A 23,151-nucleotide genomic window follows, 5' to 3' on the forward strand; every position below is an offset into this window, starting at 1 on the left:
AAGACCACATCCTCGCAGCTATTTAGGACGAAGCTTCCTATCTTCAAAGCTAAGAGACCTACAGAATTCGCTGGCAGAATGGGCAACTGTAGACAGCCTGTGGGGCGGAAAGCTATATCGCTGTATAAGGGATCCTTAGACCGGCTATCGGAGTTATATTCGGAAAACATTGTCGCCAAGGTATTGCGGACGGCGATTGATAAACTTGAGCACAATGTAGGTACTCTGACTGCCACCTGATTTGGTCCTGACGTGAGCCCATAGTATCCTCCCATGGTATATCCTGAGACTGTGCCACAGTCTGGGCCCGATGAAGGACGCTACCAGTCGCGAGAAACCGATTTTTGGACCTGTGGGTTTTTCCCAGGGTCCATTTACTCTTTACTGGAGCGGGCTATTGCGCATCCACACGCCTTGATGGCGGATCGAGCGCATGTCAACGTGCCGGTACTGCGACAGACTCTAGAGCAAGTTGGACGCATCTGGTCAGATCCCATCCGCCGCCAGGCACACAGGACCGATACTCACGATCTGGGCTTTGTGATCTTGCCTCATATGCGGCCTCGGTGGGAGCTTCTGCATGATTCACAAGCGCTCGATACTATCATCACCGCTGCGGAAAGCCTCCACCGACGATACGATCCTCGACTGCGAGCGATCCGATCTTGGGACACTTTCGACTGGCACGAGAATGTCAACATCAATAACCCCGAAGAAAACTTTCTGGTGATCATCGACTCGCTGTGCAATATGGATCTTCTATTCTATGCGGCAGCCCAATCCGGCAAGACCTTTCTCGCCGAGGCAGCCGTCGCTCATTCGCAGACCCTACTGAAATCTCACCTGCGCGCTGAAACCGCATCGCGAGACGGCTATCCTGGAGTTTTATACAGTACAAGGCATCTGGTCAATTTCTCGCCTCAAACCTGCATGGTCAAGGAGGTACGGACCGCTCAGGGATATAGCCATTCCTCCACCTGGTCACGGGGCCAGGCGTGGGCTATCCTGGGCTATGCGCAAACGTACCACTGGTCAGGGTGTATAGAGTTTCTGGATGCTGCCTGTGGATTAGCCGAATATTTTCTTCTTCGGCTTGAAAATGCGCCCAATTGGGTGGAGGTGGCACTGCCCGGGCTCAATGGGTGGCCGGGGGGCCGATATGTCCCGCTATGGGACTTTGATGCCCCCATCAAACAGCCCCAGGGGCCCCTGCGGGATACCTCGGCGGGGGTGATTGCGGCACTCGGAATGCTCATTCTCTCGCAGGATTTGGGCCGGCTTGAGAGACATGAGCTCAGTGCACGATACGTAGAGGCCGCCCTCAAGATCGTGCAGAGTACTCTGGATTTGGCATTGGCCCAAGAGAAGGCGCAACTGGATGTCGCTACCGCTGAAACTGTGGTTGTTAAGGATATTGACACTGAAAGACGATTTGACGCTATCTTGAAGCATGCTACGGTGTGCTTCAACTCCGCCAGCTTCGCGGAGAACAGAGCAAGTGATACTGGCCTCGTGTATGCAGACTACTATTTGATCGAGTTTGGGACCCAGCTGCTACGAATGGGGTTGTTTTGAGTGCTAAAGAAGCCGGGCAGAGAACTAGATAGATCTCATTGCTTTGCATGATACGAATTCTTCTTTTTTAGTATCTAGTTCGAAACCAATCCAAATAATACAGGGTAAACAATTGCCAAGGCAGAAATAGTTAACTCACTCATATATCGGATGAAACCCCGCACATATCACCCTACGGTTCTAAGTAAACCACAATTTGGATAATCTTGCGATTCCCCTGCAGTCTATGCGTATGAAAGTTCACGTTTCACAAAATTGCCTGGCCTTCTGCTATCACATAGAATATGGTAAGATGCTTTCCACATGGCACAAGCTACAGAATGTAAGCTATTTAAGTTTTCGTGGCTAGAGGGTACCAACATGTTACGTATAATGCTCTCCACTGGCCGAGTCAACGCGCACTGATTGGATGTTGCTACCCCGCATTCCCAAGGCCAGGGTGCCATCGGCAAGACTCTCGGGCCAAGTTCCGAGACTTCAAGCAATGGATAAAATGACAGCTGCTCGTTTAGGCTAAACCCCTTTGAGGGTTGTGACAAACCCCTCATCGGAGCTGGACTTGTTGACCCCTTAAATTTCACAATCGAGTCTCAATGAATCATACTTTGTTACGCCATTCCGATTGAATGCAGTTCCTTTGGGGCTTCTCAGCGGGAATATAACCCTGTCAGTTGCACACTGTGGAAGAGTCCATCAGGTGTTACGAAGTTGTGAGGACCTATGGAGCTGCATGATACTGCATCAATGGAATCTGAGGAAGCGGGGAATAACGGGGTGGAAGGACAGCTACCCTCCTGTGACGGGTGCCGGGTCCGTAAGCTGAAATGTTCGCGCGAGAAGCCCTCCTGCGCAACTTGCAAACGGCTAGGTGAGGTGTCCCAATCAGTTTCAGGTTTCATATTGACGATTCTGCGTTGTTAGACGCTCCATGCACGTATGATTCTGCTAGAGGTAAACCAGGCTTGAAACGTGGTACAATCGACAAGCTTAGCAGGCGGTTGGGTATAGATTCTTCATTGCGTGGAAAGGGGTGTGGCTAATAAAAGAGCAGATATTATCGAACGAACATTAGTTCGTGGTGAGAATGACACAGCATCCCCCCCGTCCACCGATCAGTCAACCCGGGCCTTGCCACCAAACACAGGCCTCGGAACGCATGATGCCAGTATGTCAGCTCTATCATTGCTGGCCCAGGAGATCCAGAAGCTCAATAACAATATCTCCAATTTATCTCCAATTCTCTCTTCGTCAGTTGCTGCCGAACCAAGGGGCACTGTTTCACCGATATCGGCAAACAGCAGCCATCGCGATCATACCAGAAAGCGGCAGAGACACAGTGACGAGGACTCTGACCCTGTCGTATCGGAGATCAATTTACCTATCGTCACTGAACATACGGACCATTCCGCAGTTTTTCTTACCGGGCACAACCTCGAGATGCTCGTGGATGCATTCTTCAAAAATGTGCATCCATGGGTACCGAACATCCACCAAGCTTCATTCAGGCGCAAGATTCTCATGCCGGAGGGATTAAACGATCATCAGTTGCTCCTGCACGCAATGCTAGTAAGCGCTCTACGTTTCATCAGGCCATCCACACAACACTGTGCTAGTGATTGCACCAACCGGGCTATTGAACAATCAAGGAAGAAAGTCGTGCTGGCATCAATGAGTGGCCTCTCAGTGGAAAAGCTTCAGGCCTTGACTATCATCGCGTTCATTCACGTGAGTTACATTGACACCACTAAGAATCTTCTTGGCCCACCAGCTAACTAAACGCCGTGAGGTTGGGGATGGCGAGCCTTTGAAAGCGTGGCCCCTCGTGGCATCTCTCACCAGAACCGTGGAGTTTCTTCAACTGAGTGTCGAGGTGGCAGAGAAAGAGCGTCACAACGCATTCTTAAGACCTCCAGCTTTACCTGCTCCGTCTGACTGGCTAGAAGAGGAGGAGCGCCGAAGGGTGTTTTGGAACATCTTTATCCTAGATCGGTATGTGCGTAGCTACAGTCGATTCAGGCAAATGTTGACTTTGATAGAATCTGTTCTGTCACGACTGGGTGTGTATTCTCCTGCTGGATGCTGCCTCGGCGAACAATATGCTGACTTCTCATCAGCTGGAACATTGGCCTTACAGCCGACAACGTCTCCCGTCGGCTGCCAATAAATGGCAGCAACTGGACGGACGAAATCCCAGCCGCAGCACCGTTGTTTGGAATGTGGGACAAGTCAGCTGCCAAAATTGGAAACTCGGTGGCCTTCCTACCGACCCATTATTCCAGTCCGGGGCAAAGTTCAGATGCGAGCAGGTCGCAATATGAACCCACCTCCTTTAGGAACCAACAACTTCAGCCTCAAGCTACCCAAATGGACGTATCAACAATTGGCGCGTTCGCGTATTTCGTCGAGTCTCTAGAGTCGCTTTGTCGCATTAACGTTTACTTTTTGCAGCAGAAAATCGACTTCAACAATCGCCAGGAAGTTTCAAACTGGCTCACACGGTTCAAGGAACTTGATCTGCGCCTGGTGCAGTAGGTTATCAACCTTCTGACAAGCGTTCGGATTCGCTAAATAGACATGTCTAGTTGGAAAATGTTTTTGCCGGCAAAATGGAAAGATCCCAACGTTCCTCGAGAGCATTCAACTACGGCACTCGATCCAAATATGACATTGGCCCATATCACACATAATACCTCCATGATTCTGCTTCACCAACGTATTGCATATCCTGAACCACGGCTGAGAAGCCTTAAGTTACCTAATTTCCATGGGGCAGAGACCTGTCAATCGGCAGCTATTGAGACTACATTCAGTGCTGTGAAGTACCTCGAACTTGCGCCACCGCATATGCCTCTTTCTCCTCACTTCTCTTTCTGTGTATATGTCAGTGCTCGAGTGCTCCTTGGTACGTCATTCGATCTCGTCAAATGTGTATATGATACTGATGACTTCATAGTACACTCTCGATTCTACGGATTTGACCTTGACCCACAGTTCTGGACGTTGGTTGAGTGTCTTCGAGAAATGTCCCGGCGATGGACGGGGCCCTGGACACATGGCCCAGCTCTTTCACTCTCCACTCAGTTTGCGACACGCCTTCAACATCTCTATGAGCGGTGTGTCGGCGATCCAAAATTCCCCGTGGGTGTTGTGGGCTCTATCAACGAAAGGGACTCGGCAACATCCAATAGCCCGGCGGACGCCTCCGAGGCATCAATCAGGAGTTCTGCCGGAGTGCACGAACTTAGCCTACACCAGCCTGCTGCATCACCCAAACAATTTACAGCGCCATCTGAGCCAGAACACACGTTTGTGCGTTTTGCAAATGGTGCTTCAGTAGCCTCAAGCGTGGCGCCTCCTGTGAACAGTATGATAGCAAATTGGCAATCGCCCCCGAGCATGTCCGAGACCTGGGTGACCAGCGGTTCGAAAGGACCGGATGAGTTGGCGAATATCCTGTCCACCTTGACAGACCAGCGCTTCATGGATATGGATCGGGTGATCACATTTAATGACTGCAACTTCGAGCCTCTGCCGGGTGCATTGCCAGACATGCGCTAAATGTCGCAGGAAATAGCTAATCGTCTCGATTCCTGGGCAAGCAGAATAAGATAGCATACGTCCTCTTGGAGATGGAAAATTTTAAACCTCCTATGTTCAAGCCGCATATTTGACCTAGTACCACCCGTAACCATGATGTTGCTTCAATAGAGTGGCTTTCATGTTGCGAGAGTCCCACTTTCGGCACTATGCTATTCCCATAATCGCTAGGCACCCCAGTCCATTGTGACATTCCACATTAGGGGGTCCGTGATGCTGAATCGTCCAAGTCAACAATGTTGAGTTGGTAGCTTCTAGTTACGGTGGAGCGGTGGGCCGGTAGGCCCAGGACACGAGTAGCTGATAGAATGGTTCTGCTCCGGGGTTTTGTTGCAGGAGAGAGCCCGATCCGGTTGACGGAGGTGCGGAGGCACCTATTCATTCGTGATTACACACGTTGAGGCGAGTGGATGGAAGGATGTGGGAATTGGGGTAGCCAGGGCATAATCTTCCTTACTCCGGGGCAAGGGCTATCGGTGTAACTCTCGGGGCTGGAACGCTTCCCAGTCGGATGCAATCGCATGGTATGGGAACAGACCCTCGTTTCAAAAAGTCTGACATCTAAGCCCCATTGAGATCCTGGGAGCACATTTCGTCAGCTTTGCGGGGAAGTAGGAACATCATTGCCCCTTCCAGCTAGTGGTGAACCATTTGAGCGGGTCATTTTATATATAATCGTATCGAACAACGATGCACCTCGTATTCTGTATGTGGTGATGCACCCACTCGACCCACCAGATCCTTATAATGATTGAATATGCCTCGACTATAATTGTGTCAATTAAACGAAGAAGACCGCGGATCCAGCAGTCCTTGCACTGCCCCACCGTGCCCCGTCTCGTTGAAACTGCCCAAATCCCCCCTTTCCCGGGAGAATAATGGCCGCCTCTGTTGTGGTCGAAGCGTAAATCCCGTTAGCCTCCCGCTAATGCGATCCGTGACCGGAACTGTCATCGCCCGGCGATACCGGTACAAGAAGACGGTTATATGTTCTCTCAAAAGGGAGTGACAACTATAAGTATCTGGGCTACCCAACCTCCAAATATGCCAGAGCTAAGCATCGTGAACAACACCACAAGCGCCATTTCCCTAAAATACACAATTACAACATGCGCAGTATCCTGCTCGGAACTCTTTTGGGTTTAGCCATCAGCGGCCTGTCGAGCGCCAAAGTCATTTTCGAAGAAGATTTCGAGGGCAGCCTCGATCAGTGGAAGATTGAAGGATGCCCTGGCGGCGTGGAAATCTCCGCAGATTCGGCTCGCACTGGCTCGAAATCGGCCAAATTTGTTGTCCATGATGAGGACACAAATGCGGCCTGCCCCGACTCTCCGACTGAGAACCCTCGTGCCCAGCTCGATTCGAAAGGATTGTTCCAGGATGGCGATGACTACTTCATCGGCTTTTCTGTGATGTTCCCCGAAGGCTTCCCCCAGATCACCAACTGGTTTATGTTCTTCGAGCTTTACGGACCCCCCTACAACGGGACCCCGAGCATGGCCCTTTATGTTTCGGAGGACAACCGGGTCACCTTTGGTCGTGACGCATCTTCCAACAGAGACACCATCTGGACGGGCGCGGAGATCGTGCCCGGCAAATGGCGAGATATCGCCCTGCACGTCAAATTCTCCACGGACCCCGCGATTGGGTTCGTCCAGATCTGGGAGGATGGTCAGCCGCAGCAGTTGGTAGGGGGCAATGGGACCACGGTCTTTTACCGCACGCTTAACCGGGAGGTCAATTATGATGGTACTCCGAATACCGTCGTCCTCAACCAATACCGCAGCAAGGACACCGGATACGACTCGGTAACACTTTATCACGATTCAGTCAAGGTTGGAACCAGTCTGGAGGATGTTTCGCCGTAGCAGGACCACGAGGATGAGAGAATTGTTGAAGGGTGCTCGGACCAAGAGCATATTCGCAAAGAAATAACAAGCGGTATCAACATATAGTCATAGCTACTGTGGAATGTAATTGTTTCAGAATTGAACCTGTGCTGAAGAACCCGTCTAATCAGGAATTGAAAATGAGATTGGAGATCCTTGGGGGTCTTCAGAAGCCCATCAAACTCGCATAAGCGGTCTCATGTTTATACCTCCATCTTTAAATATCAGCACGAGACAATCCCAACATTACCCCGAATGTATGATGAATCTAAGATTTTTCTCTTAGAGTACATAGTACTGAGATGGCTGATCATTCAATCAGAAAAAATAGACCTTCCGGGTAGTAAGACCATCACTGATGAACGAAATCGAACCATATAAGAATAGAGACAAGATCGTCGCTGGATTCGCGACAGGTTCATACAATATACATAATTCAAATATCCCAAAACACAAACCAATACCGAATACCAACGAAGAGACAGAAGGCATGCCCGGCCAGGCCAGAAATTTAATAAATTAAGTGAGCGCTGCTTACAGTACAGGACCAAACCCCGTGAGCTCGAAACCCATGGTGGAAACTATAGAAGTCTAATGAGAGCATGGCCTTTGGACACTCAAGCTTCACTGCTGTATGTTCGCGCCGCAGCTTGCTACGCCTCGGCATTAATCGTATCGACGACCGCTTCGTACGCTGGCTTCTTCTGGAAATTTTCATCCCACAGGACAGCAGCTCCTTCTCCCGGATAGAACTGAGGAAGCCAATTATACTTGTCGGAGAATCCCTGGGGGAAAATGCATTAGCCCCAATCACTCTGCAACATGCAAGAGGAAATGGATGGTCGGGCTCCTATAGGCGTACTCACCCAAACAGTCATCCCCACGCATCGATCCACCGCCATGCAAGAACCAACCACTTTGGCCCAGTCATCAGCCTGCACCTTCAACTTCTCTTCAGTCGGCGGTAGATTCATGCGGATATCAAGCTCAGTATACGCCACATCGACACCGAGACCGGTAAACGACTCCAGGGTATTAATCAAATCTTCCTTGGAAGGAACTGTGCGTGGTGAAGTGGCAGTGATTTCAGAGGACAAATGAGCCTGGAAGCCGACACCATCGATTTGAACACCATAGGACTGAATTAGCTCCACGATCCGGCGTGCGCCTTCGGTCTTATTGTTGCCATACTCCAGGTCAAAATCGTTATAGTAGAGTTTAGCCCCTGGATCCGCCTCGGCAGCAGCGCGAAAGGCAATTGGGATGAACGCCTCTCCAATAGTTCGGTACCAGACGGAATCTCGAAAAGTACCATTGTCATTAATGGCTGCTCATCGTCTATCAGCTTCCAAGAATTATAAGGCTCTGGTTGTAGGAATAGATCACCCACCCTCGTTGACAACGTCCCATCGGGAACATTTGCCTTTGTATTTACCAGCGACATTCTTAATATGATTCGTCATAACGCCGATCAAAGTCGCGTTGTCCCATTTGCCGTTCACGACCCAACAGGGAAGTCTGCTGTGCCAGACCAAGTTGTGGCAGTGGATTTGCTGCCCATTTGCCACGGCAACATCAACCACGGCATCTGCGGCTTCCCATTCGAAGTGGTTTTGAGTGGGCTCTGTCAAATCCCATTTCATGGCATTCTCCGGGGTGACAGAACCAAATTCCGCTGTATTGTCGAGTAGACGGCGCTCGGCTTCGTCTTTGCGGACTGTCAGTGCAGTGCCGAACCATTCCTTGCCTTTCTCATTGACTGCTGTGTTCAATCCGCGCCTAAGATTTCGTGTGAGCTAGAGTAGCCAGACTGGAGTATTTTCACATACGGGTGGTGGTGGCGTGCAGACATGACTAGGCCAGCGAAGGCCATCACAGCCACACCGGGAGAATTCAGACGCATTTCTGTCTTTTTTGTGTTGAGTGCAACTAGAACGTGTCGTGGTCGATCTGAGACGAATGATGTAGCGCAGTCTGGAACGAAGCAGCAGCAAGAACAACCATATTTATGAACTTTCAACAGCAGGTTGGGGTCCTTCTCCACTTCCTAGGAGCGGGAGAGGGTATCACTCCCTGGACCAGGATTCCTACGGGAAAGCAGGCGAAGCACTGCTCAGGGCCTCGGATATACTCCCTCCGAAATTTGCATAGTTCCCCCGAGATCGTGCATCCCACGCCGACTGCGGGAAAAGTGAACTGCGGAGGAGAAAGCGGGTGGCGGAGGAAGCCCCAAGCGGCCAACTACTGTGACTCCACACGCAGCGTCATCGGGGCACTGAGGTCCCATTTTGCCAAGACGAAGGGCTTAGATCTCGCCGGAGCTGGTTATGGTGGCAAGTACTCTAGTATACATTGAGGTTCCGTTCTCATGGTGCGGTTCCGTCAACCCGCGCCGTCCAGTTTGCCCCCTTTTCATCACCCTGTGAGCTGCATTCGAGCCCGCAATCGGGGCTATCGCGGATTCAAATTATACTTGGCTATCATTACTTCTATTATTCATTCATTGCTTGCTTCCTGTCTCCTCCTAGTTGACCCAGTATTCTTCTGGTGCTGGTTTGAAAGACAGTTTGACCTTCGCTTCTACTAAGGTTACCACGATAACACCTCTGGTGGAAATGGTTGCGGCCCCGGACCTTGATCCAGAAGATTCTGAAGAGACAGCCTCATCGGAAGTAGGCTCGGGGGAATTCCCATCATACCCGAAGTCACTAAGTGTGAATCAGTTGCCGGTTGATGCCGCTCCTGCGTTCAAGGAGCAGCCTTCGTCAGACTCATGCCCGGTAATTACCCCGGGCTCTAATAGATGTGATGGAACCCACTAACATTCTCCACAACAAGCAATGCGTCTGAAACTATATGCCACACGGGGGACTTTTTATTTCTCTGGTTTAGGTTGAATTCGTCAACATAATGTGATCCGTAGTGTTGATCTTCTGTTGGGGTACTATCCGGAGAGTCAAAACTCGCCATGACTGGCATATGAGAGAGCAAACTCTTTTTTTTTTGAGCCCACAGAGCCTCGATTGAGACAATTATTTGATTACAACATACTCTGAGGAAGAAGTACACGCTTGCTTATCCATTGAATGGCTGACCGATACACATTTCGTCCCCTTTCAGACCAGGTAAGTGGTAGCCACTCCTATCATCCGACAGTGCCTATCAAAGGGGAATAATTTAATGACCGTCCGAGCTCTGGCCAATTTTAGGGCTCCCCGGAATCTCCATGGGCTGCCGATGCCTCTCGGAGTTCCCGCAAGATCATCGTTTGGGACACGCCGACTGACTCTTCATGCATGGTCGTTCTGGTCAACGAACAAGTCAAACAATTGTTCCGCCAGGTACTGGGACGCCCGAATTCATCCGCCGCCCGATCAATCCTAGCAAATTTCCCAACAATCCCCGAGCCAAGCTGGGCCGCTTGTTTACAAGAGGTCCTTCCAGTGCAATACCTTCTCGTCGCGCTGAAAGAGCTCACCGTGGTGGCACCACACCATCTCGACGTTCGACAAGCTGTACAAGAAGCCGGCATGCTAGTAAAGGACGAGGCATTGAAGTTTATCCAGGCTATGCCCCGAGAAGAGACTTATTCAAATCCAATGGCTACTATCATGGCGATGGACTGCTTTTTGGCACTGGGGCTCCATGTGCCAACATTCTACCTCGTCGCCAAGGGCTTCCTGCTTGATTTTCTGGATGACTCCGGAGGAGCGATGTTGCTTCTCAGAGGCTTTGATGGTGGCATGTACTCAGCTCAGTTCTCATTTTTGATGTTCAAGAACGTGCTAAATTACTACCGCCACAATAAACCCGGAGCGCTGAATCCGTAGGTAACATGGGTCAAGCCAGACAGTACGTGTGCTGGACATCACGCTCCAGCCCTCATATCAAGCATGACCTGTCTTAAAAAGTGCTTTCAACAAATGCAAATCTCATGATCCATCCATGAATCTTATTTGAAAGCGCTTAGTCCTGACGAGTATCATGAGGATTGAAAACTGCCCCGCTACGAAGGTGGGCTTCATCAAGAGAAACACCAAACCCACCTCCCAATTGATGGCCGCTCTAGGTAGCTGTGGGCGTCTGACCTCCACGTAGAAGTGCTAACAGGATGTCGGCACCTCCAGGAGGGAGTGTGAAACGGCATGGCCTGGGGTTCGAGTGCGACAGCGCTTGAGGCCAGGGTACGAGGGCAGAACTGTTCACTACCTAGCTCGGGAAGCCTTATCTGAAAGCATGAGGGTTTATATATATAATAAATTCTGTATACAAAGCTCTATTGTCTACTTGATTAATAGTACTAAGCTCTCCATTTGACAAGAATTCTTCTGGGCATTTGCAGGGATTTTATAGTGGCTCATGAGGGATGAAATACTCTTTATCTCAAATAGAGCCCATAGCAGAGAAAGATCAGTAGCTCCCTAAAGAACGTGTTAAGCTAGGCCTTTGCATCTTCAATACATCTCAGCCATTTCCCAAGGTATTATCTGGCTACCTAAGTTTGCTGACACCTTTCTCTCACCCGCATGAGCAAGCCGTCTTTGATTCCCTAGATCAGAGCATTGGATCAGTATTCACCTACGCACCGATAGGACACACCGTGATCTTACCATATTCATAGCAGCAAGTGGCTCGTATGTCTTGCTGTGATTCTCAAGGATGACATCGAACCGCTGGAGAATGGCAGTTGTGATGGCGATGCCCTCGTACGTGGCAAGAGCGCGTCCGAGACAGCTGCGCGGCCCAGCATTCCAAGAATGATACTCTGTTATTTGTTAGCTTGAATTTGTTTTTTTTTTTTTTTTTTTTTTCCATCGGCGCCGGCTTAGCTTACTGAAAGGGCTGTACGAAATACTTTCGCCGTTGTCTTTAAACCATCGGAGAGGATTGAAGACGGTGGCGTCTTCTCCCCAGACTTCAGGCATGCGAGAGAGAACATAATTTTGGTAGGTTACTACGTCACCCCTATTGGCGATTAGCCATGATTACTCCAAATCAGTGTCACAAGTATGAAAAGGCGCTTACTTTTTAATATGTCGGGCAGGCATATTGAGTTCGGGCACTGCCGGAAGAATATCATCTCCCGCCGCCTCTATCTGGCCAGCTGGAGAAACAGTGTCAAGGCGAACGGTTTCGTCCCACATGGCATTCGTAAAGCGTAATTTCTGGAAAGCAGGGTGTCAGCGAATTAAGCGAATGATCTAGCTTAAGTTGCTGGCATACCGACGTATCCCCGTATTCAAGGAAGGTATTTGTAAAGCCAAGTTCCTGGGCCTCTGTTTGCATCTTTTTCACAGCATCAAGATGTTTGTTTTCTCTATGGTGAATCTCCTTCATAAACCATGTGATGGTAAATGCAGTCGTATCTCCTGTGTGGACAAGTCTGTCAGCAAATCAACCCACCTGGCGAAACATGTAGGACAACTGACGGCCAGCGGACAAGAACGCGAACACCATTCCGCCCAGCGTATATATATCAGTTGTTGACTGTATGAATATGTCCAGAAGATCAAGTCCCGCGTCTGGGTTTGGCTTATAGCCATTCTCCATCGCGTCAAGCCGCTTTTTGATAAAACCATCAATCCGCTCGTAGAACAGGCGCACGGCTCTCTTTGTTATCTTGTCCTCGCCAGAAAGCCTTTCAGTCATCCTCCATAGCGGATCACGCCTTCGTCTATCAAACACTGTGCCGCGTCCCGCGTCCATATTAGTCACCGTCGTAAGAGACAAAAAAAATAAAAATAAACGGGAGTTACCCACAGTGGGTGGCCTCATCGAAGGCTTTGACATAATCCGGCGTAGTCTGGAGACTCTCGGGGCTCTCTGACATGACCTCCAGAGCGAGCTCGTCCTCGTGGAATGCCATACTGAGGAAAATACAGATCATAAAGCGTCCCATTAAATCCTGGAAATCGAATGTCTTTTGCTCCTTGGCTAAATTAGAGAGAAGTTGCAGCAGAATATCAAGCCAGCGATGGAGGGTTCGCGTGATGTGATTGTCAAAATTCTGTTTGCTGAATACTCGAAGGGCCGCCTTGCGCTGTAATTGCCACTCTTTGCCATCAGAGACAAAGATGCCGGTTCTATGTAACTCCCTGAATACATTCCGGTTGAAGTTACCACGTATGTAGTTTTTATTGTTGTGCTTTTGGATATGCTCAAGGTATGTAGGATGATTGATAACATGCATGCGGAAGAAAGGGAGTGTCAGCTCGTAGGCAGGGCCGTATCGCTGGTAAAGAGACCACCAAGCCTTGCAGCTTGCAGCGCCGCGGACCTGGAGTTCCTGGGCATTTCCTATGAAAGGCTTGCCTTTTGGACCACCAATCCATTTTTCGTTGGCTGAGGAGGATGCCCAGAAGCCCCTGTTGCGGTAAGCCCAGCAGATTCCTGTAGCTTGGTCAATTCTTTACTTTTTCTTTGTCGCATCATGCTCCTGGGTGCCTGTAAAACAACTCACCGGTGACTATAAACAGGAAAACCACGGCAGCGAATTTCAATACTGCAACCACCGAGACATGTTGGAGCAACGGGTTGGTTTTGGGTGGACTATTCATGTTCTCGGGTCGTATTAGTCGATGTCGGTGTCGATGCCAATACCAATGAACAAAACGGGCCGCTGTTTGGGATCCGCGTTGCAGAAAAAGGGAACAGTAAAAACCATTTCATGATATAAATCCTGTACCCGGACACTATCACCACGGGCTGGAATTTAACACCCGCAAAGACTCTTCTAGCCATGCCGTTTGACTGCCGGTTTATCCACTCCGGCCGCAGTACTTGACGAACGGACGGATATTTGTGGCGATTTCCCCTCCAGATAGGCGAGGAGGGATGGGACATCCACTCCTGACGAGTATAACGGCGAACGGAAAACCCTGCTGTATGCTTCGGGCTGCGGTTAGATCCGGTGACACGTTTCACAGTGGGCCGGCCAATTTTCGATGACCCGGGCTGCTCAGCTGCGGTTTGGGTTGGGGTTCCAATGGGCCTCCACGATCAATTTACTATTGAAGCAGACTATCTGTTCCGTGCGGAAGACTGCCGTATATCCGTGCTTACCCGTCTCAACTGTTCCCGGGAACCTGGCAACCCAGGGACAAAGGCCCGTTGGAACTTAGCGGTATCGGAAAGGATTATACACCTGCCGTACTCCGCCCAAATTCCAATGTTAGGAATAAGGGTGCTGGCACTGTATTGACTTATTAGGTTATGTGGGGACTCTAGTCTTACAGTACCTCTATTCCTTAATTTAGATATATATTCACTGTATGGCGCTACCTTGGATTTGCAATCACAAAGTTACTGGTAAAGCATTCTTTGCATGGGAAAACAATAAGACGGCTGATGTTGTTGCCGGATATATATAAATCGGGAGGTTGACAATGAGCACGTGCTAGATTTTCGAATCTTAGTAGTATTTGACCACTTAGTTTAATACTTCCTATACTACACGCCTTGGGCGTGCATTTGCCTAACAGATTATATATGGTATCTTCTTTACACCGCCAGTCTTAAACCGGTTATGTGAATAGTTAAGGTTTGCGGGGTAAATAACCTTGTTTCTGGTTGGCTGTTGAACAGACGTTTCTTTTTCCTGCTCCCCACGGGTGAAGAAGCCCAAGTTGACTCGCGTGAAAGGTCTCATGCCAGAAATATGTCCATATCCGTTCCGAGCAGGAAACTGTCGGATGCCCGTGCATATCCGTCTTATCCGTTCTTGGGTATGTATGGACATGGGCTGGCTGGAGCTTCGTGGTTTTGGAAAGGAAATGCACCTGGATACAACGAAATCTCGCCTACTCTCCATGATATCCATCTAGCGAGACGAGCGTGTGGTTATTGATAATATTGGTCTATCTTTCTTCTTGTTTATAATATGACCCAAGGCCGTGAAAGGCCTGAGGGATAAATAATAATAAATATTCTTATCCACTTTTCCCCCACTTATCCATTCACCCGTTTATCCAATCTACTCACAAAAGCCATTTTCCTGACATCGCCTTCATCCCAGTAACAGTTCAGGGAGAAACCTGCTTGAATTATCTGGACCGAAGTTATTTTGCGAAGGCTTCTTGGCGCGGCCACAGAGTTGTGTATTTTTGTTGAGCTCTTCGGGGCGCCGATTATATAAGGACAGATGGGACGGCAATAACTGACCCGAATAGTCTGACAGATATCCCTGCCAGCTGACCATTTGGCCCATATCACCAGTACCCGACCACGAATACAGCAACCCATTGCCTGGCATGGAGTGGAGAGGCTATCTCTATTTGGCAGTGCTGCTGGCCCTACTGGGGACGAACCTGCCCATCAGTCTCATTGGCGGCCTGATCGGGAAAACACAAATTGACAAAGAAACGCTTCTTCGTTGGGCCGACCGTATGCCGCTCAACAATGAGAACTGCGTTGTAAGCAAAGTGGCTGACGCTTGTGAGGACGTCGCAATCCACTACGCGACCAACACAGCCTTCCTAGCCTGCGGCAATGGAAAGGAGCGCGCGCTGTGGTATCCTGGGGCCGGAATGCGTTCTGCGAAGCAGCGCTCGGAAGTGTCTTTTCGGGAGTCTTTATTCAAGTATGATTTTCGATCAGGCGAAACAGTGGAGCTGGTAGTTGTGGGACTGGACGGTGATTTTGTAACGCATGGAATTGACCTATTCCAGTTGCCTAATGTTGAGAACAAGGTGAGATTCTGGCAGGCCTCTTACATTGGCTGGAGAATTCTACAATTATTCATGTGCTGACGCCGACTTTGGAGATTCATGTCTTTGCCGTCCGCCATGCAAGAGAAGGCGACTCAGTCAGCATATTTGAGCATGAGCTTGGCTCCAATGTCGTCAGGCTGATACGAGATGTCAAACACCCTGGTATCAAAACTGCCAATGGCGTTGCGGCCGTTGGAGAACTGCAAGTTACCGATACTAACCCTGCCAATGAGTCACTAAGGCTGATCCAGATATAGCGAGTTCTACGTGACAAACGACCACTACTGGCTCAGCGGGCCCCTGCGACATCTAGAGGAATGGATCGGGCCGTTTGACTGGTCGACTGATGTGCAGCACTGCGATGCGTCACAAGAGGTGAGCCAAGCATGACTCGTCAAAAGAGATTGGTGACTCTGAGGCTGATTTCAAACACAGGTGGTTCGGTGTCGGCAAGTGACGCCGAGATTTCCGGGTGCAAATGGACTCGCAGTGTCTGACGGTCAGATGTTCGTGGGCGATGCCAGAAATGGGACCGTAACAATCTATCGTCTTGGTACGGAACAGGCAGCAAAGTTTGAGCGGCAGATTGTGGGTAACTCGCGATATCTAAACGCTGCTTCTAACTTCTGATTTTAAAGGTGCTCGGGGCCGCTGCAGATAACCTAAAAGTCATTCCCGCGACGGGAGACGTCATCGCCACCGGTACGTACTCTTTGCGCAAGACATAACTCCCGCGGGGCCCCTAAAGTTGTCGCCTAGTCTTCCCAAACATTGAGAACCTGGCCCTCTACCTGCGGAATACGGAGAAACTTGGCAAGGAGATGCCCGTCCCTTCGGCGGCACTGCGGCTGCGCAAAGATCGGGACTTTGAGCCAGAGCTATTTTATTTTGATGACGGGGGCGTGCTGAGTCATATGACAAGCATGGCTGTCGATGCATATAATGAGGTTGCTATCGGCGGATCCGTGCTGCAGACTGGCGGATTTGCTGTTTGTAAATTATCAAAGGCGACAGTCAGGGCTTTGGCTTAGGACTGTGGCTATGGTTCCAAGCTAGTACGGGACACGCGTGTAAAGTTGCTGTCAACATCACAGAACAAATATTCCTCCGAGACAAGATCAAACATATATAGTTCAAGCCTTAGGAGCTTGATTATGGTGAAGATCTGTTGTGGAATAGGCCTCTAACTTTCGGGTGCATGCTGAACTATTGATACAGTACTCACAGCAACAGGAGAACAGATCTTTCTTGGCAAAAACAGTTTGTTGAGATATCTTGCCAAACAAAGGCCCTGCGACCTCAACAGTTGTAACTTAAAGCGTTACCGTCTGATACCTATTATATAGGTAAAATGGAACCCATAGTTGCCACTGGTGCGAATGCACAAAGATTGCCAAATGACCGGGAAAGACAACATAGCATCCTTCTTGGTCATATGCCTGTCTCACACCCAGCGACAGGCCAGCCATTGAATGCACTGGCTTAGCTGCTATTGGCATGTTTAATATGACGGAGCCAGCCGTTCACGGAAGTTGCACCCTCGGGGTATGCTTGGGATCACGGTGAATATCGCCCAGATCACCAACACAAAGCGTTGGTCGCGGCCGCAGGTACTGGTCTTACCCTACTTATGGTGAAGCTCAATAAGGTTAAACCGAAAAGGGCGCATATGGTATCTCAACTATTTCTATCTGAGACAACGCCTTATAGCAAGACTTCTAAGTAAGAAACGTTGGATGTAGGGCAGAACACGCAGAGGGAGAGACGTGATTTGTCACTACTACTATCTTCAAGAAGGAGGGTAGATATTAGTATCCCATTAATGCTTGCCACAGGTCCTCGTTTCCCTTGAAACCCTCAAAACCAATAAATTTGGACTCGTCGACTCCATCGTTGTAATCTGGCGGCGGAAGACCCGCCACCATCCTATCGTACTGGAGACGCATTTGCTGTGTGTTCATGCGAGTGGTTGGGGTGGCAGCAATGTAGGCGACGCTTGCTGCCTTCTTTCCGTTGTGTTCTGGATCAACAGCATGGCAGACCTGAATCATGTAAGCAAATTGCCTTGTTGGTACAAAAGTATGACTTGGAACACTGACATCTGAATGCCACCAAACAGTGTCACCGGCTTCCAGTGGTGGTATGTGAAGAAAGTTTTCTTCGAGACGTAGATGAGGGTGAGAGGCGGGACTGAGATCCAATTTGCCGTCCACCTGAGCACCAGGAAACCAGGTCCCAGTCGGATTGTAAGTCCACTCCTGTGGGTCCATGATTTTGGTCGCATCCTCCGGAGGCTGGAAAAACGGCCTCAGAAGTACGTAGGCCATGACCAGCCGGACATTAGGATATAGAATGATGGTTCCTTCACCCTCAGCTGTTGGAGTCAGCGCCGTCCATCCTTGGTAGCATCTCAATACAGTTGACTGGGAGTCATCGGAGTAGAATCCCTGGTCTGCATCCTTGCGCTTGCGCATATCATAGCAGTTCTGCTTATCCGGGTTGCCTTCGAAAACGTCGGTGTATACACTGCGATAGATTGGCTCTGTCCAACGGCAGAGACCCCCTGAGTCGATATGAGGGCCGAGCCCAAGAAATTTGGCACCAGGCTGGCGTATACGAACGCGATCGGCGTACACAAGTGGGCGTGGGGATGTTTCCGCGTCATCTTTGGCGTAGTCCCAAGTGCCATTCGCCCACTTGACCACTTCTAAAAGCCGGGGATGACTGCGAAGACGGTTCTGAGAGGGTGCGTTGTAGATGGAAAAGATGGCGGGTTGTTCGACCGGCGCTGCTGCTATTTTGTCTTTGTTGTTTGCAACGTAGAGTTTAAGCTGCTCAAATATTTCGTTCGCTTCCTGTCCAGGAATGACATTTTTCACAATGAAACTTCCGACTTGGCGGACGTTGGTCAGTGTATCCAGGGACACTCGGTTATTAACAATATCTTCCATCTCAATCACAGGGAATATCTTTTCCTTCTTTTCTTGAATCTCTGTCGTCAACCTCTCCAGCTCTGTGCACGTTTTGATCCAGCCCTGGAACAGCTTGTCTTGGCCAAATTCATCTTGAATCACCTGCTTTGCTTTGGCGTACTCTGGTTCGGTATCATACTTCTCCTGCGTGGCAGCATCCCAGACAAGCTGCTTCCAAGGGAAGGAGGAAGCTGTAGTTGCTGGCATGTTGAAGGCGGTTTCTTCGGTAATTGAAGTTTGGTGGTATTTTATATAGGAATTGAGAAAATCAATCTATATCGATGCTACGGTCGATGCTGTCAACTTTTCCCTTTTGTATGCGTTCAATGGTGACAGTCCGTGCTTGAATGTTCAGTACACCCCTCATTTCTTGCTCGGACAATTGACCTCGCCACTACCTGCGGGGAAACCCATTACCCGTTTCTTGACGGATAATGGGTAAGGATGGCCTATCCGCCTCTGCCTAGCGGGTAGGCGGATAAATCCCGTGGATATTTGGCTAGCGGTCTGTTAGGTAGTCAGCAGCCCTAACTAACTTTACCCCAACACGCTAATTTCCTCGGGTATGTAAACAGTGCAAGCATAGGGAGCCTTGGAACTTGCATATATTCTGTATTTTCAAGCTGTTGTTTTTAGTATTGAACTTACATTTAGATTTTGAGGTGGAAGCGGGTTATACGATGAAATGGGCTTAGACTGAGAGGAATGAATGCATTCTGAAGCTCAGAAATAGCCAATATTCTTTAACTGATTATCGTTCCGCCTTGCTCGTTTTCGATGTACCCCGGAAACACGCTGTTGCATCTCTGGTAAGGGGTTTGTAGCTTCTTCATCGGGTGGGGTTCGTTTCTGGCTTGGATTTTGGGTAAGAGACTGCTATGGTGGCTTCCGTGTCATTCTCCTCGCCATCACTGATTGGTTCAATTTCCTGGAGTATCAAAGTTCCTGAATTGTATCAGACCTCTTGATTGATGATGGGACGAGAGCAGGCGTACAAAACAGTACCGTATTTAGGCTAATGGGCTGGATTACGCGTTTTGGCATTTTTTCAATGGGCAAGTTTTGTCGAGGGCATTTCAACCTGCCCCATAATATTGGCTTTTTGTTTGGCCTTTTCATCCAATCTTGTTCCGCTTGACCTCGTTTAGTTGCGTATTCGTTGGAGAGGATTACTAGCCCACACCTCCTCAGCTTGCCCCGTCAGCAAAAGGCCGGATAGGTTACGTTCGGCCCAAAATCCTGGGAATCAATTCTCAAAGTACCTTCTTTACAACTACCGCTTCACATATTGTACGGACCACCGACTTAATTGCACGCGATTCAGTGTTTCCATCCAAATGGCTCAACGCTCACGGGACAGCCACAGAGTACGCGTGTCTCGGGCATGTGACAGGTGTAAACGGTTGGTGGGCTACGAACAATCTTCAATCTTTGCAAAACGCAGCTGGCTGACTGTCGATGCTTACTCACCAGGAGGAAGATTCGCTGCAGTGGAACCCAGCCTTGTGACACATGCTTGCAAGCCAGTACCGAATGTTCGTATGCGGCCCCGTACACGAGGGGCCGACATCCTCCAACAGCCCATGCTTGGTCACCTCGAGAGGAGTGGAGAAGAACCTCTGCTGCATCCAGTTCGCGCGAGCAGGACTCCAGTATTCAGCAGGCGGGCGAATTTGGTCCAAGTGCTCAGTTGGATCATAACCCTAACCCAGATCCTTCATCCAGAGCTTCCCCAGAGCTCACTCAAATGGACCTCGAAGGCCATTATGTTGGTCTAGCATCTGGGATATCTTTCATCCTTCGCCTTCAGAGGAAGTTACATCGCACACCGTCTTATTTTACCTTTGGTGACATTCCTCTGCCTGAGCTCGACCCCACCTTCTGCCTCATGCTCTCCAAGGATGATACAATTCGACTGTTGCAGAAATATTTCAGCTTCACCGCGCCCGTAGATAGGTTTATGCATCAGCCAACATTGGAAAAGTGGCTTGATGAATTTCACGAGACAATGGGAGCCATGAGGCATGAGAGTTCAGCTCCTGCCCGGAGAGCTTTGTTGTGGATGATATTTGCCCTCGCCCAAGAGCACATGAGTCGCGATTCAGCTGCAGTCAATGCGACCAACAGGTTGGAAGTTCTGATTTTGAATGGATTGACAAATAACTTCATCGTTAACCCATTTCAGCATTCGATATTTTCTTGCAGCCGACTATCAGCTTTCCAAAGAGCGAAGTAATGTCAACCTCACGATTGTTCAAGCCCGTCTTTGCCAATGCTTATGGCTACTTTCGCGGTCCCGAATAAATCATTGTTGGAGTCTTTTTGGAACAACAGCTCGTCTGGCACTAGCGATGGGCCTTCACCGGAACCGGAGGCCCGGTGTCATTAATGATGTCAATGTTGTCGAGCTTGAATGCCGCAGACGCACATTCTGGAACGCCTACTGTGTTGACAATTACTTGAGTATAGCCCTTGGGCGGCCCAGGATATTTCATGATGACGACATAGATCAGGAGTTGCCATCGACGTTGGATGACTGGGAACTCCATCAAAACCCGGCATTAAGGCAGTCTAACGGGGGAACCTCTGCTATGTTGGCTCCGGTCGCCTATTTCAGGTATGGCATCCCCATTTTGGAAGCGCCTTATAAGTACACGCCCTGATCAATCCGGACTGGTAGACTCTCTCGGATTGTGAGCATGATTCTGAGAGATCTATATTCCATCCGGTCGCCTTTTGGGCTGCATCGCTGTTCACTCATTGCGAAATACTCACAAAGCCTCAAGGACTGGCGGGGCGGAATCCCGAGATTCCTCGACGCAGACCAGTTCGATACGTCTGTTTTGATGCCCATTTTTCGACGGCAACGGAATACACTGAACCTTGCCTACTGGCACGCCGTTATTTTACTCAATAGGCATTTCCTCTTCAGCAGTTGTGCTCGCTTGGATAAAGGCAGAAGAAACCAACCAGAAAGTCCACATAAGGCGCAAATAGACGAGGGTGTCAAAGAATGCCTACAGGCAGCAATGAACATTGTCGATCGTGTGAATGAGCTACTGGAGTCTGGGCAGATGTTTCAGACCTTCTGGGCATGTAACTTCCGGTGTTTAATAAAAACTTCAATCGCCAGCTGCTAACGTACAGGCATTTCTAGTTCACAATCTATTATTCGTTTTCTGCCATGGTGGTCCTGTATGTGTACGCGATCCAGCATACAGGTCCCTCGGAGGCGTTAAGTCCTTACCTAGAAGCTGCGACTCGATGCAAAAATCAAATGTCCAATGCAGCCGAGCCTGACTCTCTTGCTTCACGGTACTGTCTTGTGCTCGAAGAATTACGCGTGGAGGCAGTGGGACGATCTACGCAACCGGTCACTGACAATAATATATCCACAACGTCTGGGACTGTAGAAGTGCTTGGGGGGTCAGCACCTATGAATGACAACGGCGGCTCACCTGTATTGATGCCAGCATTTGACAACCAAGAGGGCGCGCTGGACTTCTACGCGAGTCCCCAAAGCTCGGGCATTGACATTACCGGTTGGATGGAGTTTGAATCAATGGTAAGCTCCCTGTCATGCAAACCAATTGCCTGCTAAAAGGCACTTAGTTTTTTCCAACCGCTGCAGGCTTTGGTCCTGATACACACCTCTAGAGTTGACTTTAGAAAAGGTAAGCACGGGCATGTATGTAGGTATTAAGGTCGCTCTACTACAAGCTCCTGGCAAACCTCCAAGCTTTGCCGTCAACATCTTACTCAAATATTGTGTAAGTGAAATGAAGTAGCACGAAGCGTGATGGCCGCCATGCCCCACGTAAATGAAGCCCGACATAGTACCACAATACACCATCCGGATTTACACAGAATAGGTGTAAAATACAGGACGGGGCCCACTGGCAAGGGGGATTATGGTGCTCATAATGCTTGTTTCCTGAAATATGTAGTGTTGTGGAAGGAACGAAGGAATCATGGGTTTCTGCCTGCTTCACTAGAACTCTTTATCTTGAACAATAATCTATTATGCATCATTATCCACTACCAGAGGTCTTCAATCACCAATTGCGTATTAAGAAGCCATCCAAAAGTAGTGAACCTCAATGCAGTGCATTAGCCCATTTATTTCATCACCGCCCCCGGTCAAGATCAGCATCTACCTATAAGTAAGAGGTCGCTTGCTCAAAACTATGACCTCATTCAAGGAAACTCTAAATCTCATGAAAAATCATCTCTTCTGAGGGACGGCTGTTGCTTCGTTTGCCGTGAGCAACGTCATGTCTCCCGGACGGCACGGATAACCCTCAGCGAGAGTAATGGGTAATGGGTAAGCAGAATATACCCGTCCCGCAGTCGCGGAGCCCAAATCCCTACCCGCGGTACTGCCGTATCAAGGCCTTGGTAGGCACAGAA

The 23,151-nt window shown here is 49.4% G+C and overlaps 9 protein-coding genes across 9 annotated transcripts; 6 read left to right on the top strand and 3 right to left on the bottom strand.

The window, feature by feature from the left end:
* Positions 1-273: 273 nt before the first annotated feature.
* On the top strand, positions 274-1,575 carry APUU_71236S (uncharacterized protein; the record flags this gene model as incomplete). Its single annotated transcript, XM_041696197.1, has 1 exon — positions 274-1,575. The coding sequence occupies one exon, from the start codon at positions 274-276 to the stop codon at positions 1,573-1,575; it is 1,302 nt and encodes a 433-aa protein (XP_041561852.1).
* Positions 1,576-2,742: 1,167 nt separating this feature from the next.
* Positions 2,743-5,133, top strand: APUU_71237S (fungal specific transcription factor domain-containing protein; the record flags this gene model as incomplete). The annotated part of the gene is made up of 6 exons (XM_041696198.1): positions 2,743-3,300; positions 3,362-3,564; positions 3,612-3,632; positions 3,690-4,103; positions 4,158-4,477; positions 4,529-5,133. The coding sequence occupies 6 exons, from the start codon at positions 2,743-2,745 to the stop codon at positions 5,131-5,133; spliced, it is 2,121 nt and encodes a 706-aa protein (XP_041561853.1).
* Positions 5,134-6,281: 1,148 nt separating this feature from the next.
* Positions 6,282-7,040, top strand: APUU_71238S (uncharacterized protein; the record flags this gene model as incomplete). Its single annotated transcript, XM_041696199.1, has 1 exon — positions 6,282-7,040. The coding sequence occupies one exon, from the start codon at positions 6,282-6,284 to the stop codon at positions 7,038-7,040; it is 759 nt and encodes a 252-aa protein (XP_041561854.1).
* Positions 7,041-7,714: 674 nt separating this feature from the next.
* Positions 7,715-8,964, bottom strand: APUU_71239A (putative endo-1,4-beta-xylanase; the record flags this gene model as incomplete). Its single annotated transcript, XM_041696200.1, has 4 exons — positions 7,715-7,846; positions 7,928-8,388; positions 8,452-8,840; positions 8,891-8,964. The coding sequence occupies 4 exons, from the start codon at positions 8,962-8,964 to the stop codon at positions 7,715-7,717; spliced, it is 1,056 nt and encodes a 351-aa protein (XP_041561855.1).
* A 1,183-nt stretch (positions 8,965-10,147) lies between these two features.
* Positions 10,148-10,891, top strand: APUU_71240S (uncharacterized protein; the record flags this gene model as incomplete). The annotated part of the gene is made up of 2 exons (XM_041696202.1): positions 10,148-10,186; positions 10,271-10,891. 2 exons carry the CDS (start codon positions 10,148-10,150, stop codon positions 10,889-10,891), a joined length of 660 nt encoding a protein of 219 aa, XP_041561856.1.
* A 665-nt stretch (positions 10,892-11,556) lies between these two features.
* APUU_71241A (uncharacterized protein) lies at positions 11,557-13,618 on the bottom strand (the record flags this gene model as incomplete). Its single annotated transcript, XM_041696203.1, has 8 exons — positions 11,557-11,610; positions 11,672-11,826; positions 11,896-12,026; positions 12,087-12,226; positions 12,285-12,430; positions 12,491-12,745; positions 12,822-13,451; positions 13,522-13,618. 8 exons carry the CDS (start codon positions 13,616-13,618, stop codon positions 11,557-11,559), a joined length of 1,608 nt encoding a protein of 535 aa, XP_041561857.1.
* A 1,692-nt stretch (positions 13,619-15,310) lies between these two features.
* On the top strand, positions 15,311-16,800 carry APUU_71242S (uncharacterized protein; the record flags this gene model as incomplete). The annotated part of the gene is made up of 6 exons (XM_041696204.1): positions 15,311-15,748; positions 15,823-16,001; positions 16,063-16,144; positions 16,205-16,357; positions 16,408-16,471; positions 16,529-16,800. 6 exons carry the CDS (start codon positions 15,311-15,313, stop codon positions 16,798-16,800), a joined length of 1,188 nt encoding a protein of 395 aa, XP_041561858.1.
* Positions 16,801-17,577: 777 nt separating this feature from the next.
* Positions 17,578-18,948, bottom strand: APUU_71243A (uncharacterized protein; the record flags this gene model as incomplete). Its single annotated transcript, XM_041696205.1, has 1 exon — positions 17,578-18,948. The coding sequence occupies one exon, from the start codon at positions 18,946-18,948 to the stop codon at positions 17,578-17,580; it is 1,371 nt and encodes a 456-aa protein (XP_041561859.1).
* A 2,977-nt stretch (positions 18,949-21,925) lies between these two features.
* On the top strand, positions 21,926-22,398 carry APUU_71244S (uncharacterized protein; the record flags this gene model as incomplete). Its single annotated transcript, XM_041696206.1, has 2 exons — positions 21,926-22,306; positions 22,354-22,398. 2 exons carry the CDS (start codon positions 21,926-21,928, stop codon positions 22,396-22,398), a joined length of 426 nt encoding a protein of 141 aa, XP_041561860.1.
* Positions 22,399-23,151: the final 753 nt, after the last annotated feature.

This window comes from Aspergillus puulaauensis, chromosome 7 (genome assembly GCF_016861865.1).
Source record: "Aspergillus puulaauensis MK2 DNA, chromosome 7, nearly complete sequence".
Classification (NCBI taxonomy): Eukaryota; Fungi; Ascomycota; class Eurotiomycetes; order Eurotiales; family Aspergillaceae; genus Aspergillus; species Aspergillus puulaauensis.